Source organism: Pollicipes pollicipes, unplaced genomic scaffold (genome assembly GCF_011947565.3).
Source record: "Pollicipes pollicipes isolate AB1234 unplaced genomic scaffold, Ppol_2.1 Scaffold_4002;HRSCAF=4701_pilon_pilon_pilon, whole genome shotgun sequence".
NCBI classification, from domain to species: Eukaryota; Metazoa; Arthropoda; class Thecostraca; order Pollicipedomorpha; family Pollicipedidae; genus Pollicipes; species Pollicipes pollicipes.
The window spans coordinates 934,984-952,601 of NW_023596420.1; the positions used below are offsets into that span (position 1 = coordinate 934,984).

A 17,618-nucleotide genomic window follows, 5' to 3' on the forward strand; every position below is an offset into this window, starting at 1 on the left:
CGTATACTTTCGCGATTTGGCGGGAAACGCAGCGCGCCAATTGTAAAACAATATGAAACAGCTATAACATTTTTATGTTTTATACTGTAATACTCATTAAGTTGCATCATTTTTTTATAAGACAATTTATTTAAGACAAATAATTACTCATATGATCAAAAGTTCCTAAACATGCAAAAACAGCTCCTTTCAATTATGCATTATTGTTCATTTTGTACTAAAATATGTCAAGGATTGTTTGGTGCCTCCACGAATGTCACAGCTGCGTCATAGCTGTATATGCTGGCAACAACATGATTGCATCGTGGTGCGCGCGACCGTATGTGATCAATATTGTGAGTGTGCTTGGTGTGCGCGGGTTGCTTGGTTTATATTTTTGATTGTTTGGTCACCATGATTTCCTGCTGATTGTCGTATATGCGTATTGCCTCGACGTGTTGTGAATTTTGCAGTGCAGATTAATAAGGTGTATTACTAATATATGAAATGTATTTCACCCAATGGGTGGAGTTGGTAGTTAGGCACAAGCCTGTGTTCGTAGCTGTTAAAGGTCTCCAATTCCAACAGCAACAGCACACAGCATTTTGTAGGTAGAAAGCTATCTGTCATTCATAGCATTTATTGCATATGTCCTTCTTGATAGCATGACTAAGCATAGTTACTCAGTCAATTCATCAGAATGAAATATATAGCATGTGTATTTCCACATGAAAATTCAAGGCTTTCAGTGGAAGGTATCTGTTGAAGGCTGGAGCAGCTGAGAGATATTGTAGCTGTTCAAGAGGCTACAGCCTATGAATTGATGTCTTTTAATTTTTTAACTTGAATACTGAGCATATTTTCATCTTTCTCATCCAGTATACCTACTGTCTAGGCAATAACAGTGCTAGGTGAGTTTCCCATTTTTCCAAAGCCACTGTTCAATTGATTTGGCCCATGCAGTATGACAGATCAAATATTGTATTTGAGCACAAATTGTGCTTGCTATGATGGATGGAATGCTCATATGATTATGTTTCAGATGCAGTGCTTTATTATGTTAAGACAGCAGCAGGGAAGACACCAATAAGTGCACAGTGAATGCACCCATGCTTATAAGGAAAACAAGTGTCTGAGGTGAACATTGTTTGTCCTTGCTAGGTAATTAAAATCAAGATGATACTGCCAAGATACTTTCAACATGTCATCAGATTTCAGTCAGTCATGTCAGTTTTTTCCAGTCAGTCATTTCGTCAAGCTCCTATCATCATCCATCACCACCATAGCACCATCAGTCCCTTACATGAGATGTTTTTCTATATCATTATTTTCCCTTTAAACATTCACTGCCCCTGTTCCTCAGCAAAACCCAGGAATACATTCTGTTCAGAATCATTCATCTCCGTTCAACCTCACACCACCCAACACCAGACCAGATCCCAACCCGCCTAGTCACCCCCATTCCCACCTTCACCCTTCTTTTCCACAATGGATGCACCAAACTGAATGTCATCAATGAGTACAAGCGGGACTACCTGCTCCGCCGCCTCGTACAGACTGGTCTGGGTGGGCCGCGGCTACGGTTGCCATTCCCGGCTCCGTTCTATGTGCCGGTGCTCCAACTGCTGCTGTTTACGGCACCGGCGGCGCTGGGTGCACCGCTGAGCCTGCTGCTAGCCGCGCGGCCAGCAGCTCTGCTGGTCGGCGGCTGCGTGCTGCTGCTGGCGATGGTTCTGCAGACAGTCGGCGCGCTTGCCGCCCGCCACGCCGCCACCGCCCAGGAAGAGGCCAAGACCAGCATGCTGGCGCAGGACGATGAGGTGGAGTTTCACGGCTTGTGCCGTTGGACCACCTGGGGATTCATGGTGCCAGGAAAGCGGCGCGTGGTGAGCGTGGTGCTGCACCCGGTGGCAGCCGGCCTAGTGGCGGCGGCCGCGACGTTCGCCCTCGCTCCCGCCAACTTCGACAACATCGTCAGCGTGAGTGCCGGACCCTGGCGGTCATTGATGGGTTCCTCTTTATACGTTGTGTCGGGTTAGAATGCATTTTTATTCGTGCATTTTTCGGCTTCCAGTTTGTATGATCCGTATGTCCTGTCCAGGATTAGTTCCAAATCTTACCTGTTGCAGAGGAACTCAACGATTGTGTCCGTGTTTCCCCTGTCGGATGGTGACCGTGTTTCCCGTGCTGGTTTGGCTCAGCCCGTCTCTTCCATTACAGCGGGGCTCGGCGATGGTGACCGTGTTTCCCGTGCTGGTCTGGCTCAGCCCGTCTCCTCCGTTACAGCGAGGCTCGGCGATGGTGACCGTGTTTTCCGTGCTGGTCTGGCTCAGCCCGTCTCTTCCATTACAGCGGGGCTCGGCGATGGTGACCATGTTTCCCGTGCCGGTCTGGTGCAGCCCGTCCCTCCGTTTCAGCGGGGCTCGGCGATGATTGCCGTGTTTCCTGTGCTGGTCTGGCTCAGCCCGTCTCTTCCATTACAGCGAGGCTCGGCGATGGTGACCGTGTGTCCCGTGCCGGTCTGGTGCAGCCCTTCCCTCCGTTACAGCTGGGCTCAGCAATGGTGACCGTGTTTCCCGTGCCGGTCGGGCTCAGCCCGTCTCCTCCGTTACAGCGGGGCTCGGCGATGGTGACCGTGTTTCCCGTGCCGGTCTGGTGCAGCCCGTCCCTCCGTTACAGCGGGGCTCGGCGATGGTGACCGTGTTCCCGTGCCGGTCTGGTGCAGCCCGTCCCTCCGTTACAGCGGGGCTCGGCGATGATTGCCGTGTTTCCCGTGCCGGTCTGGTTCAGCCCGTCCCCTCCATTACAGCGAGGCTCGGCGATGGTGGCCGTGTTCCCCGTGCTGGGCTGGTTCAGTGTCTGCGCGGCGCTGTACTCGCTGACGGTGGCCCGGCCGCCGGAGCCGGCCACGCTGCAGGCGCTGGACGAGTGGGACCTGGCCGCATTCAACAGGCCCCTCCACGTCCTGCTACTCACCGTGCCGCTGCTGGTGATCAAGCTCGGGTGAGTCCCGCACGTGCACGAGCGTGACGAGAAGGCCGCGCTGACTGGTCCGACGCTGACGGCGGGGCCACAACGGTGCTGTGTGATGTGCTTGTTAGCTATGGTGATTGATGGTGGCAAGGGTTATTAAATGCAGTTCATGCCGATGGCATAGCTATGAGACGCACGAGGCCTTGTTGGGTGATTGTCCAAATATATATCCCGGTCTTCAAAGCGTACGGAAATCTGTGGCCACTCGCACTAGGTCTCTAGCTGGCATTGTCAGCTGGGGAATGCATGATGTAGACATGCGATGTAATGCTATGCGAATGTAATGCAGTGATACTTAGAGTAGAGAAAGCACGTGATCTCTGTCCGTACTTGTGTTTACTCGCACAAAAGGCTCTTGTCTCCGCTTATGACCACCTGGTTGTGTGTGACATGTAAGCCGTGGCATTGGTGGCAGGCGCCTGTCTCCGGCTCCTGATTGGCTGCTGACGTGTGACGTCGTCTGCCGGCTGACCATCTGCGCGCTGCCGCTGCTTTGGCTGGGCGGAGTCCTGCCGCCCTGGGACGTCGCCATTGGCTGGCTTTCTGAGCAGACACTGGTGAGGATGTTCTAATGTCTGCGTTGTCTTGGCGTGCGTCGAGAGTGAAATGTATGTAGCGAGGTGGTTCTTTCCATCTGCCCCTGTGCTTGATGCTGTGCTGGCGGCGCGGCCACGGTCAGCGCCGCTCACCGCGGGCTCTGTCGCCAGGTGTTCGCGTGCGGCGGCTCGGCGTGCGTCACGGCCGGCCGGCTGGCGCTGCAGCTGCTGCTGGCCGGCTGCCAGGCGGCGCTGGTGGTGCTGCTGCCGCCTGACGCCCGGCTCTGGCCGGCGGCCGTCGGCGGCTGCCTGATCAGCGCTGACCTAGGTCAGTGGTGGGGTGCGTCGCTGCAGAGGCCGGGGGAGCGGGGCTACAGACGGACCACGTCTGCAGTGATCACGTAGAGTGGCGTATGGCGCATGGCGGACTGTTGTCGCGTTGGATCGGTTTGTGCTCGGATTTCGGGGCTTGTGTATCGCTAATGATTAACGAACTAATGATGTTGGTAAGTTCATCCGCCGTCGACCGCGGTCCGCTAGCGCCGCCTCCGTCCCCCCGTCCCCCAAACCGACGGATTCCGTGTGGTGGATGTTTCAGCCGGTCTGCTCCGGTGGGCCGCCGGCGCGCTCTGCAGCCGCCGCCTCTCTCTCCCCGTGCTCTGGTGGTGCCCTCTGCTCTATCACGCGGCCATCGCGGCGGCGGCTGGCGGTGCCGCGGCCGCCGCGCGCTTCCTGCCGCGGCCGCCAGGGGCGCTGCCGGCGCTGGGCGCGGTGCTGGTGCTGCTGGCGCTGGCGCGCGCCGTGTTCGTAGAGCTGCAGCGCGTCTACTGCTGGAGTCTGGTGCGGAACTGCGCGTACCGGCCGGCCGGCCAGGGCGGCCGGCTGCGCTGGCTGCGGCAGGCTGCCGTCAGGTTCCACACGCTGGGTGAGCGGCGAGCGCACGCGCCGGCGCTCACGGACTGTGGTGGGGCTGGGGGCAGGGGGGGGGGAAGGGGGCTGCCCTACGGGGCGTGATGGTGTGCCCAGGTGCAGTGAGCATTAAAGGTCCTCAGGATAGAACGTTTTCCATGTGCCAATTCTTTAGTAAGTGGGTGGAATTATTGGCTTCATTACTTAACCCTGATCTTTTGCTACTCAACTTTTGCTGATGTATTTCGCGGCGTGCCCTGTTTTGTATGCTGAAATTATTTTCTGTCATCTGTTGTCTGAAGTTGTATCCCGACTTTGTTTCACTGTTTTCTTTCTGTTCAATGAGTACACATTCACGTTTACTGCTGAAGTTACTCAGTAATGGTAACCATGAAGTCATCAGTGTGCTCAGCCTCCTTTTCACCTGCGCCCCGCCCCTGTGCCCCGCCCCTGTGCCCCGCCCTTGCGCCTCGCCCCTGCGTCCCGCACCTGCTGTTCGCCCCTGCGCCCCGCCCCTGCGCTTCACCCCTGCGCTTCGCCCCTGCGCTTCACCTCTGCGCTTCGCCCCTGTGCTTCACCCCTGCGCTTCGCCCCTGCGCTTCACCCCTGCTCCCCGTCCCTGCGCTTCGCTCCTGCGCTTCGCCCCTGCGCTTCATCCCTGCGCTTCACCCCTGCGCTTCGCCCCTGTCGCAGCTGCGTGTCCGCCTGACGTATGACTCCGTGTGCGACCAGTGAGCCCGCTGCTGCTGGTCATGTACGTGACGTGGGCGACGGAGACGGACCCCCGGCCGCCGGCCGGCTCCCTCGAGGACGGCCTGCTCGCCGTCTGCCTGCTGCGCTGCTACCGCTGGGTGGGTGGCGCTGGCCGGCCGAGGCATGGCATCTGGCCCCGGCCGCCGGGCGGCTCCGGGGGGTCTGCTGGACTCGCTGTCGGAGGCCAGCCTGCTAGAGGTCCGTGTGGTGAACTCGGGTGCTGTGCGTCCCGACCGATCTGGCTCGAAAGGCGGCCATGAGTTCGGGGGGCTGGGTAAGCTGCTCGCTGCTGCTGGTGGTGGGGTGTCTCATAAGCACGCCGTGTAGCCAGACGAGGGGTTAAATGTTTGGGTGCCCGTGGCATACTAGTAACTATGCAGCGTTGGTAGACATTCCTGTATAGCATACAGACGTGAGGCCAGCGTACGCGAGGCCGTTGTCTGCGGCCAGTCTCGTTTGGCGTGCTTGTGACTTTCTACTCCCCTGTGCCCCTCCGATAACACCGCCGTGTTTTTTTTTCCCCCACCCGCTAAGACCGTTGTTCTGACGCCGCAGATCTGGCAAAACCCCGAGGCGGCGCTACCGGAGGCCTGCGCCGTGTTTTTGCTGCGCCTGGTGTGGCCCGCGGCGGCTGCGTGGCGGCCAGAGCTGGAACTAACTGTCGTCAGCTGGCTCCACAACCGGCTGACGCAGCTCTGGTTCAAGCTGTACATGTGCCTCGTGCTGCAGGCCACGTGGCTGGTGGTGAAGGAGAGGCGTCGCGGCTACATCCTGCTCGGTACATGTTGGGCTCTCGACCGTCGAAATGGGGTCCTGAAGGCGCTTTCCCCTGTCTCAGAGCTGGTGAAGTGTTAGTCTTGTCAAGCTTTGTTACTTGAAATTAGATCTTCCATCAATGTGCATCACTGCTGGGTTCTGTCCAGCTTGCCAGCATGTGAAGAAATTCTCAACGAAGGCTGGGTGGTTTTCACGATTCCTTGATATAGCAGGGCTGCTGTGAAACTGGCCAGCATATGTGCAAAAGTGATGTCTCCTCTGTCCTAGTCCCCTCTCCAGTGACCCCCACCCGCCAGCCTCTTCGCCTCCCCTCTGACGTCATCGTCGCCCGGCCAGCCGTGAACGTGCTGCTGCTGCCGATGACGGCGCTGCTGTTGGCCGGCTCGTGCGCACTCTCGGCGCCGCTGCTGCCGCTGTGCACACTGCCGTTGTTCGTGCCTACGTTCCCGCGCCGGTTGGGCGGCCGCCAGGCGGGCCGCCCTCAGTCGGCCGGCCCCGACGCCGTCTACTACCGTCAGATGGCAGCACCGACGGCGGAGCGGCTCGGTCGCGCTGTCCGTATGGGCTGCGCAGGTCAGTGGGGGGCAGGCGGCGGTCGGTGGTCTGGTGACGGGCGACCGGCACCCGGCGCCAACATTTCCGCGTTTGTTCAGAAAACCGCAAATATGTTGGATTAGCCCTTGATTTTAAGGCTTGACGAACTGTGTACGGTTTGCACAGATCGGCCTTTGGTGATGTTTTGTTGCGTTATTGCTGGCAGCACTACAAAGCACGCCAATTGGCCCAATGTTTGTATCAGTGATGGCCCTGGTGTGGGTGTGGTAGTGGGCTGTTGGCTTGTTGCAGTTCAAGTTTGATATGTTCACACTGCTTTGGCGTATGTTGTAGTCCTGGCCTGGCGGATCTATACGTTCGAGGACGTTTCATTGCGATCGTCCTCCACAGTTAGGCGTTGTCGATGTGACGCGTATGGAATCGTTGTTCTCTTTGCTTGTGATCCACCTCGTCTGTATACAAAGCTGCATGGCTGCAAACTAGGTTTCGGAGGAGGCTGTGTTGTATTCTAGTTACAAGTATGTCAATAAACATGGGATGTGAATGTTATATGTAAAGGCTAGTGTTAGATGCCTGGCAGTTTCATTCATTGTAAACGGGAAAATCTTGACCTGTTTACCTATTTGGCCAGGAAGTGCAGTTGAGAAAAATGCATGCGTGGGAAGTTGGGGATCACAAATTTGTATTCCTTTTTCAGGTTTTGTGCAGGCAGGAGACTATTTGCTGCTGAGATTCGAGGACCGCCTTATGTGGGTTTACGTGGCTGAAATGGGAAATGGATACATCTACTTCAGCATCAAGGTGGGTGGAAGAGTTGTACTGTTTTGCATTTCTCTGATTCGTCTTGAATCCTGCTTCGTACGGACAGTACAAGGCGTAATGTCCTATCGACAAGTCGTTGCCGACAGACACCATCTGGTTTTGTCAGCTGCATTACACTTCTGGCATGCGATGATGTGTGGAAATAATGTCGTTGCCTCAGAAGCGAACGTTACAAGCTAGCGCTGTCGTACTCGTGTGACCCTTATTGCCGTTGTAGACATTCGCTGAACGCCGACTCTGCACGTCAGCGTTGCGCCGGGGCGCACGACGTTTTTCACATCTCGCCTTTCACACCTCACACCTTTCACACTGACATGCGTCGGCTCGCTGTGTTTGCTGGCTGTCCCCACTTGCATCGGCCCCCGCCGGCACACTCAGCGCTCGTAGATTCCTTCCCTCTTGCGGTACGAGCACGCCCCCCCCCCCCCCCCCACACACACACCAGAACACAGTGAATGTCTGCCGTCACGGCCCGCCAATGGGTAAACTTCGCTCCAGGCGGGACTGCTCCGGAATCCCGAAAGGTCACGTACGTGTGAAACGCTCACCGGCGGCAACTGTGGCGATATAACCGCCTGCACGGAAAACTCGTCAGCCGGCCAGATCGCTCCGACTGTGTAGAACGCTTTGTAACGGGTTTCGTGGACATGGTGCCTACTCAAGGCCGAAATTTTCTTTGCTGATATTGTAGCCTTTCAGCATAATCGGTGTCTACTATTGGAGATGAACAAATGTGTCGTTACGGTTGCGTTTTTCCAAATGATTTCTGTTTTCTAAGCCCTTCCAAAAGTTCTTGAATTGGAAATACGCACCGCGATGGTGATGCGTGCAGTGGGACGGCAGTACATGTGACGGCTGGCCACTGGTTCCTGTTATACACTGTTTCTGCCCGGCGACACCACGTCTGACCCGGGCTTGGCCACTGCAGGGTCTGGAGCTGCAGGAGACCTCGTGTCACGCGGCCGAGGCCACGCGCGTGGACGCCATCTTCGACGCGGCGTTCGACGAGGACCGCATCGCCGAGGCGCCGGGCCGGCTGGCGCCGTTCTGGTTCCACACGCTGAGCCCGCTCACGCAGCTGCAGGTACCGGGCTACTCGGACGCGCGGAGCCAGCTGACCGGCGTCATCGACAACAGCGCCACGCTCGCCGCTGTCGAGGAGCTCTTCCCCAAGGTGCTGGCGTGGACGCTGGCGGCGCGCTGCCTGGCGCCGGAGCCGGAGCCGGCGCCGGAGCCGGCGCTGGAGCCGAAGGGCGGCGAGCCCGACGCGGCGGGCCCGCTGGAGCGTGAGGACAGCATCGAGCGGTACCGCACGGCATTGAGCTCGCCGGTGCCTCCGCCGCTGGTGGCCGACGTGGGCGAGTGGTCGGACGGCTCGCAGGGCTCGCTGCTCTTCGAACCGAAGAAGCCGGCTGGCTTGACGCTGAGCGCCGCGCCCTGGCTGCGGCAGATGCTCGACGACGAGGAGCCGGCGGACGCGGGCGGCGTCGACGGCGTGGCCGCCGAGCCGTCGGTGCCGCTGGCGATCACCAGCACCACCATCAAGGTGCGCTCACTCACCTCACCGCCGCCGGAGGAGGGCTCGCTGTCGGCGCGCCGCCCAACGCTGCCGCCCATCCCGTCGGCGGCCAGCTCGCCGCCACGCGCCGCCGCCGCCGCCGCCGCCGCTGCTGCCGCTGCCGGCGGCTCGGCGCCGTCCAGCCGGCGCAGCTCCCGGCTGTTCAGCGCGCCGCGCGTGGTGCCGTCCGACGCCTTGTCGCGGCCGAGCTCGGGCCGGCGCCCGTCGCGGCCCGCCTGGGAGCCGCTGATACCGCCGTTGCGGCCGCCGTCGGCCGCCGCCCAGCGGCTGACGCCGCCGGCCGGCTGGACGCGAGCCGCGCCGCCGCTGCGGCCCGCCCTGGCCTCGCCGTTCCCGCGCGAGTTCTGGCTGCGCGCGCTCGGCCGGCTCCTCGGCGTCGGCGAGCAGGCGATGAGGGAGCTCGGAGGGGAGGAGGGCGCCGAGAAGCTCCAGGAGGACTACTCACTTCTCTGTCAGCTGATTGACACGGCCTACCACGGCACCGCCAGAGAGGTATGCGGTGTTAGGTCAGCAACGGCAGAGAGTTGTGGAGCCCGGTACCGCTGATTGAGCTGCCAAGGTGTTCGTTTTTTTTTGTCTCTAATTTTGAATGTGCGCTTGTATGCCGCTGACACATGAGTTCGTGGTTTGCCACGACTCGTAGTGCGACGGAGGGGTTACGATAACTTTTCGTGGTGAAGTGTAGAGAACTGGAAGTTCTTGCCAAGCTGTTACCAAACGTGCATGTGCGTGTGCATGGAGAATGTTCCAGCAGGTGGCATCGTATGGTCGTGTTCCATCGAGTTTCATCTCATCGGCCTCACCGCTGGCCTGGCCTGATCCAGCACCGCCCCGTCTCGCCCCAGATCGAGGTCAGCTCCACGCCCGACCGAGTGCTCGGCCTGTACAGAAGCGGCCCAGCCGCCGACGGCCCCGGGGTCAGCTGGCTCCGCGGCTGTCCGACGGTGGCCTCGCTCGCCCAGAGGGCCTACAGGTCAGTGTCGGTCCCCGCCGGTGGCTGTCCGACGGTGGCCTCGCTCGTCCAGCGGGCCTACAGGTCAGTATCGGTCCCTGCCGGTGACTGTCCGACGGTGGCCTCGCTCGTCCAGTGGGCCTACAGGTCAGTATCGGTCCCTGCCGGTGACTGTCCGGCGGTGGCCTCGCTCGCTCAGCGGGCCTACAGGTCGGTATCGGTCCCTGCCGGTGACTATCCGACGGTGGCCCCGCTCGCCCAGCGGGCCCACAGGTCAGTGTCGGTCTCTGCCGGTGACTGTCCAACGGTGGCCTCGCTCGCTCAGCGGGCCCACAGGTCAGTATCGGTCCCTGCCGGTGACTGTCCGACGGTGGCCCCGCTCGCCCAGCGGGCCCACAGGTCAGTGTCGGTCTCTGCCGGTGACTGTCCAACGGTGGCCTCGCTCGCTCAGCGGGCCCACAGGTCAGTGTCGGTGTCTGCCGGTGACTGTCCGACGGTGGCCTCGCTCGCCCAGCGGGCCCACAGGTTAGTGTCGGTCTCTGCCGGTGACTATCCGACGGTGGCCTCGCTCGCCCAGCGGGCCCACAGGTCAGTGTCGGTCTCTGCCGGTGGCTGTCCGACGGTGGCCTCGCTCGCCCAGCGGGCCTACAGGTCAGTATCGGTCCCTGCCGGTGACTGTCCGACGGTGGCCTCGCTCGCTCAGCGGGATTACAGGTCGGTATCGGTCCCTGCCGGTGACTGTCCGACGGTGGCCTCGCTCGCCCAGCGGGCCCACAGGTCAGTGTCGGTTCCCGACGGTGGCCTCCCTCATGTAGTCGTTCTTCTTCCAGTCACTCACCTCAGTCTTCTTTGTTTCGTTTCTCGACAATCTAATGACAATTGATAGTGGACAACTGGATCTTGGGCGATGAGAGTTGCTTAAGTAAATTAAGCAATCAGATCTCATTCATCTTCATCCCCACCGCCCTCAGCGTGCTGCGCCAGCTACCTTACTCGCCCGCCCCGCCACCCCCCCCCCCCCCCCTCCGCCAGATGGTCGCTGAAGCTGGCGTTGGACTCTGTGCTGCTGGGCGGTCTGGATTCGGACGACGAGCTGCTGGACACGCTGGAGGAGTACGCGGCCAGCTGGTACATCGGCCTGGACGCCGACCCGGGCTGGCGCGACGCCGTGCTGGAACAGACGCCCTTTCTCTTCTCGCTCGGCTACGACGACGTTCGAGTACGCCGGGAGGGGAGTGAGGCTAGAGCGGAGCACGCCGCGGGAAGACAGCGAGGCTGGAGCGGAGCAGGCAGCGGGAGGGGAGCGAGGCTAGGGTGGAGCGGGCCGCGGGAGGGGAACGAGGCTAGGGCGGAGCAGGCCGCGGGAGGGGAGCGAGGCTGGAGAGGAGCAGGTCGCGGGAAGGGAGCGAGGCTAGGGTGGAGGAGGCCGCGGAAGGGAGCGCAGGTCGCGGGAAGGCAGCGGGGCTAGGGTGGAGCAGGCCGCGGGAGGGGAGCGAGGCTAGGGTGTAGCAGGCCGTAGGAGGAGAGCGAGGCTAGGGCGGAGCAGGCCGCGGGAGAGGAGCGTGGTAAGGGCGGAACAGGCCGCTGAAGGGGAGCAAGGCTAGGGCGGAACAGGGAAGCCGGCTGGGGACGCTGATGATGGCAGCCAGGAGGGCTGGCGCGCGGCAGTGGTGGGACCGGGGCAGGTGGCGTGAGTGATGACGGGGAGGGGAGGACGCTGGGTTTAGGGAAGGGCGGGCGGGGAAGGAGGGGGCGGGCGGCGGGGAAGGAGGGGGCGGGCGGCGGGGAAGGAGGGGGCGAGCGGAGGAGGAGGGGGCGCGAAATTGGGTAGGTCCGTATTTTTCGGCGTCAGACACGCGCTCAGTACGTGTTGAGCGGATTGGAGAAGGGATGAGGTTCCCTGTGCCGAAGTCTTGGCTGGTGAGGCCCCGTAAGGCCAAGCCTGGCTGATGAAATATGGTGTGCCATGCGGATTGCTCGTGGACTTGGCGTGACTCGGCCTGGGACGATGGCACCATGGGAGCAAGGGAAAGCTGCTGTTCCGTGCTGGTGGGCGTATTTCGACGCGCCCTGAGCGGCGGCTGCGCCTGCCGTGACGGCCGTGCCCCGTCCACCTGCAGAACACGTACACCTCACACCTGCTGAGCCTGGGCGACCAGACGGTGTCTGTGGGTCGGCTGAGTGGCGAGCTGGTGCGCGGCGTCTGGGCCAGCCTCGCGCTCGAGCTGCTCTACGTCACCAACGATGACGAGGAGCGCTATAGCATCCAGGTGAGACAATGAGCGCTGCAGCATCCAGGTGAGACGATGAGTGCTACAGTATCCAGGTGAGACAATAAGCGCTGCAGCATCCAGGTGAGACGAGGGGCGCTGCAGCATCCAGGTGAGACGATGATCGCTGCAGCATCCAAGTGAGACGATGGGCGCTGCGGCATCCAGGTGAGACGTTGAGTGCTACAGCATCCAGGTGAGACGATGAGCGCTGCAGCATCCATGTGAGACGAGGGGCACTGCAGCATCCAGGTGAGACGATGAGCGCTACAGCATCCAGGTGAGACGATGAGCGCTGCAGCATCCAGGTGAGACGAGGGGCGCTGCAGCATCCAGGTGAGACGAGGGGCGCTGCAGCATCCAGGTGAGACGATGAGCGCTGCAGCATCCAGGTGAGACGAGGGGCGCTGCAGCATCCAGGTGAGACGATGAGCGCTACATCATCCAGGTGAAACGAGGGGCGCTGCACCATCCAGGTGGGACGAGGGGCGCCGCACCATCCAGGTGAGACGAGGGGCGCTGCAGCATCCAGGTGAGGTGCCGCGTTCGGCTTCTGTCCGCACTGGCCTTCTACAGGCGCGGCGCTGATGAGTATCAGCTGTTTATGTGGGGCTGAGTATGAACGTCTGTGGTTGTCACGATGCTGGGTCCGGCTTGCCTCGGTGTTGCGCGCTGGTGATCCAGTTACCTCGGTGCAGTATGCTGGCGATCCTGCTCTTGGTGTAGTCGCATTGACGGTCGGCGTCAGTGGCAAGGACTGCAATGGTCCGCTCACAGCTCCGTCAGAACCTCTGCGCCGACCCGTCGTTGGCTGGCTTATTCAGCAGCACCGCCGCGGCCCAGGTGCGGGCTGACCGCCAGCTGCCGCCCCGTGACCGGCCGTCGCTGTGTCGGCAGGCGCACTCCACCATCCTGCGGAACTTGACGGTGCAGGCGGCCGACCCCCCGCTCGGTTACCCTGTGTACGCGGGCGAGCCGCTCCGCAGTAGCCACGTCTAGCGCGCGGCCCGCCGTGGCCCCACGAGAGCACCGGATGAGCGGCACGTGGTACCGCGGGTTCACACGTGCGCTCACGAGATTTGCGGGGGTGATGGAGAGGCCGCGTGCTGCACGTGGCGCCGTACGCCGCGCCCCGTTACCGGCCGTTGGTGGGCGTGGCCAGGCGCTTCAGCGCTGCGGGGCTGGCAGCCCCGCCGCTGCCGGCTGCCGCGCTCGCTCGCGGAGATGCGGGCACTCACTGACACCGATGGCGTGTCTCACCGACGTTTGGTCTGCACTGTGATGGTGTTGATATGTTTGTTGGTGTTGGTTTGACGCTGTTGACCCCGAACGGGACTGTCCACCTCATTGTTGTCTTGGGTGCTGGATGTGAGGGAGTGGGGGGGGGGGGGGGGGAGGCATTGGAACACGTATTGGCGATCCACCGTCGGGTGATAACCCTTCCGAGTAAATGTTGTGTACCGTTGTTTGTAGTCGTTCCGGGCAGTCCATGCCCGCGTTTGTGGTTCCTCGTCTCCGTCCCGCATAGGTGGCTAGATATGTGTCATGTCGTACCACGTGTGCTCCACACTCGTCACACAGGGGACCTGAGTCGCTATCACGTGACCGTTTCTAAAGCTCGGGTCCGGCCCGGCGTTGCTGTGAGCACGGTGCACATCTGTGTCGATCTGTTGCGTCTCGGTGTCTTCCGCTCTTGGGTTCACCCTTGTTCGGATCGCCGGCGCGCTCAGCAGATTGCCAGCACCAGCTCTCACTGTAGCAGGTACCGGGGCACCTTGTCTAGTCTGCGAGCGTTCGGCAGGCGATGCTAGTCATATTCCACTCGGCGCATATCGTCACTAGTCACCTGCGGCCGGGTTGTTGCGTCTAGGTACGGCGGCTGCTGCACCGACGTGTGCACGACACGTGTGGCCCGGCTGTCGGCTGGAAGGGGGGGGGGGGGGGGGAGACGGGCATTTGTGTGGATGATACGCGTCAAAGCACGACTGTTACCCTATGTGATAAAGTCCGGCCAGGGGATTGCTGTGCGCCATGGGAACACGTTCCAGGCGATGAACTACACCGTCCAACGCGCCTGTGATCTCGTCAGTGTACAAACGTAGCCACCGCCGCCGTTTGCGACCGATTCCGTCCATATGTCATACGCTGATGCTGCTGACGGTCCTGGTAAGGTTCCGTGGCGCCCGTGTCACGGAGTGCACTCGGTGTGCTTGGGTGGAGTCTGCAGAGGGAAAGGGCGTGCTTAGGGATGCTGCGAGCTCTGCCAGGAGGATCCGGCAGGCTCAAGGCCGGTTCCGGTTCGGGTTGGAACGCCATGGGGCTGCGGGCGGGCGGAGGGTGGTGGCCTGGCCTGCTGGAGTGCACTTAGCTGCGTCATAAAGGTGCGCCGGCACCAAAAGCTATTTTTTAGATCGATAGCCAAAGGCCAGGAGTGCTCAACGGGAGGTGCTCAGACCTGGTTCCGATAGTGCAATGGACGCGTTTGTCAATAAATATGCGTTGTGTCCACATTATCACATGATCTGGTTTGTTACAACATGGAAGCCCGAGGTCTGCAGAGCACCTGCAGATGGATAATCGACTTCGTTCAATGATAAGACAAACGAACCACGCTCCGGCGCGAATCACATACAGACTACCGGGCCTCAAAAGTGCTGTCAGAAACGACAAAAAACAAATGCATAACGCACGAGAAAAAAGGAATGAAATACAACAGTTACACACGACCCACTTTACCCCGAAAATGTCGGCACGGCTCAACACTCCGTGCCACATCACTACGCAGCAGCTTCAGAAGTTAATGTGACTACATATAGCTTAAAGTAGCATGCGCCTCGAAGAACCTCATTCCTTAATACAGAATTTCCAGGCCTACGGTACCTGTTCCCGCCGATGAAAACGTCCAGCCAGCGCTGATGAAGCAGTACTTTTATTCACAACATATAGCTGAAATACATGTGACGCATTGCACCACCACCTGACGGGGCCAACACTTCACATTGCATGTCATACAAATGGAAATTACAAACCGAAGTTAGTATGAGTGTACACCAGCAACACCGAACACCCCGGTTCGACGACAAATCCTCCATTTCACTCCCATGTTAGTGAATCAACGCATTGCCAGCGCACAGTACGGTTCTCATGGCAGTCAGTTGGAAAGACGAAGCAAATGACTAGCTGCCGCCAGAACCGGTGTCCAGTGATCCCGCCTACAACGTAACGCCACCTGACCCGCTGTAGCACCCGCGCCAGAAGCGAGCCTATCACGTTCTCTCAGCAGAAGCAGCGGCATTTAACCATCCTAAACAGGCGTTTGAAAAGCCATCCGGTCATGCCACCCGACGACTAATTAACACCCGTGCACCTCGCATGAAATCAAACGGTCTTCTAGGCTTCGGTCAAAGCTCACTACTTCAAACCAACAGACTTCCTGATCACGTGTTCCACATCCACGCAAATGACCATGAGGGACTTGCTCTACCTATGACAGCACGCCAACCGCCGGACGCTCCTCGAAGAGTGGGGTTCCCCATCTCGGAGGTGGCGCCGGTGCGTTTTGTACAGCGCTCGCGCCAGCGTAAACGGGCCATTCCGGCCTGCCACGTAGCGCATGCCAGAGTGTACCCGCCGAGCCGGCGGGAAACATTTCGCTACGCTCGTCGGCACAGCCGCCGCTGGCCACACGTGCCATGACATCATCCACGTCCGGCGCGCAGACGCTGTCCCAGTGGTGCATCGCTAGCCTCCGCAGGGAAGCCGTCCATCTGACCGCTGTCCGGTGGCCACGGAAGCCGCCCTGTTCGACCCGGCGCGGGGTCCATGACGACGGTCCTGCGGCAGTCCGCCGCTCGCCGAGCCGACCGTCTCGGGTCAGCGGCGTGTGCGACGGGCATCGGCCATGTCAGGGCCGCGGCGCCACGCGCGTTCTCCTGCCAAACACGGAGCCGGCCCGCTGCGCTGCGCTTTCACACGCCACGCCGTCGCCCGACGCCTGCCGTCTCGGTGTCTTCCCACGGCGGCGGACGGACGCCGCAGCGCACACGGCGCCAGCTCCGAGCGCGCCGCGCACGCCCCGGCGCTCAGCGCAGGCCGAGCGCTCAGCGGCGGCCAGCCTACCAGGGCGGCGGCCGCGGCCGCGGCTGCCGCTGTCTCCAGAGCATGGGGCGGACGGGAGCCGTCCACCGAGCCGGGCCCTGCTGCAGGAGCGGGCCGCCCCGCCGGACCCACGGCTGATTGGGCCGCTGCTGGGCCTGGCCCCAGCCGGGCCGCTGCTGGCCGGGACCGCCCGGCCCGAACCGGTGCGGCTGGCCGGGGCCCGGCGGGACTGCCTGGCTCTGGCCGGCGGACGGCTGGGCTGGCTGGGCGGTCGGACTAGGCAACAGCGGCGCAATCGGGCCCGGCCGAGGCTGGGCGGCCGCACTGAGCTGTGGCGATGCCGACGGGCCTTTGGCGGCCCCCTCAGGAGCAGCCGGGCTCGGCTTGGGAGACGCTGTCGGGCTCCAGCCGCCTTTGTTGGAGCACTGCGAAGCAGCCGGGCTCGGTGGCGGCTGCGCGGTCGTGGTCGGCTTGGGAGAGGCAGCCGGGCTCCGGCCGCTCTTCTCGGAGCCCTGCGAAGCGGCCGGGCTGGGTGGCGGCTGAGTGGTCGGATTCGATCTTGGAGACGCTGCCGAACTCCAGCCAACTTTGTTGGAGGCCTGTGCCGGAGATGAGCTAGGTTTCGGAGAAGCCGCCGGGCTCCAGCCGCCCTTACTGGAGGCTTGCGAAGCAGCCAGATTGGGTGGCGGCTGGGGGGACTGAGTTGGCTTGGGAGACGCCGCTGCACTCCAACCAGCCTGCGCGGGCCCGTGCTGGGGCGGAGGGCAGGGCCTCAGGGGCCCCTGCTGGGGCGGCGGACCGGGCCTCACGGGCCCCTGCTGAGGCTGGGGCGGAGGGAGGGGCCTCACGAGTCCCTCCTGAGGCGGAGGGCCGGGCCTCGAGAGCCGCTGCTGGGGCTGGGGCGGCGGACCGGGCGTCGGCGGCGCCGCGCCCCAGCGCGACTGCCCGGGCCGCGCCGGCGTCCAGCGTGGGGCCGCGTTCGGCCACGGCCCGTTGGTCTGGTCTGTGGCCTGGGCCGTCCGTCCGGCGGCCGTCGGGTCTGTTGTCTGCGACCCGCTCGATGGCTCGCGCGCCTCCAGACCCTGCAACGCGACGGCCCGGTGTCAGCGCCCGAGCACGCCAGGGCGGAGGTCCTTCGAGAACACCAGGGCATGCTACGGACAGCGCTCATCTGGGGAAAGCGGCGAGCGTCTCAGGGTTGTCACAATACGGGCGTTCCGCAGGGCATGCAGCGCTGGTGGGAATACACGACAGCCTTGGCAGGGTCGACACGTGGGGTGAAGCAGCCCGCTGTCAAAGAACACTTGCACCCGATCTCAGAGGAGGTATGTCATGGAACATCAGGAGAACCTTTG

General features: G+C 61.5%; 1 protein-coding gene across 1 annotated transcript; it reads left to right on the forward strand.

The window, feature by feature from the left end:
* Window positions 1-1,504: 1,504 nt before the first annotated feature.
* Window positions 1,505-13,164, forward strand: LOC119093351 (pecanex-like protein 4). The gene is made up of 15 exons (XM_037216302.1): window positions 1,505-1,958; window positions 2,789-2,982; window positions 3,428-3,546; window positions 4,360-4,473; window positions 5,190-5,308; window positions 5,766-5,988; window positions 6,324-6,560; window positions 7,240-7,343; window positions 8,293-8,538; window positions 8,650-8,841; window positions 9,286-9,435; window positions 9,789-9,916; window positions 10,928-11,114; window positions 12,016-12,165; window positions 13,063-13,164. The coding sequence occupies exons 1-15, from the start codon at window positions 1,707-1,709 to the stop codon at window positions 13,162-13,164; spliced, it is 2,517 nt and encodes an 838-aa protein (XP_037072197.1). The 5' UTR covers window positions 1,505-1,706.
* The last annotated feature ends 4,454 nt before the right edge of the window (window positions 13,165-17,618 follow it).

Excerpts from the sequence above, each read along its gene's own strand:
- LOC119093351 (XM_037216302.1), top strand. The coding sequence starts at position 1,707 with ATGGTTCTGCAGACAGTCGGCGCGCTTGCCGCCCGCCACGCCGCCACC. Across the intron at positions 9,917-10,927 it reads CTCGCCCAGAGGGCCTACAG|ATGGTCGCTGAAGCTGGCGT; the intron begins GTCAGTGTCGGT and ends CCCCTCCGCCAG. Across the intron at positions 11,115-12,015 it reads TCGGCTACGACGACGTTCGA|AACACGTACACCTCACACCT; the intron begins GTACGCCGGGAG and ends GTCCACCTGCAG.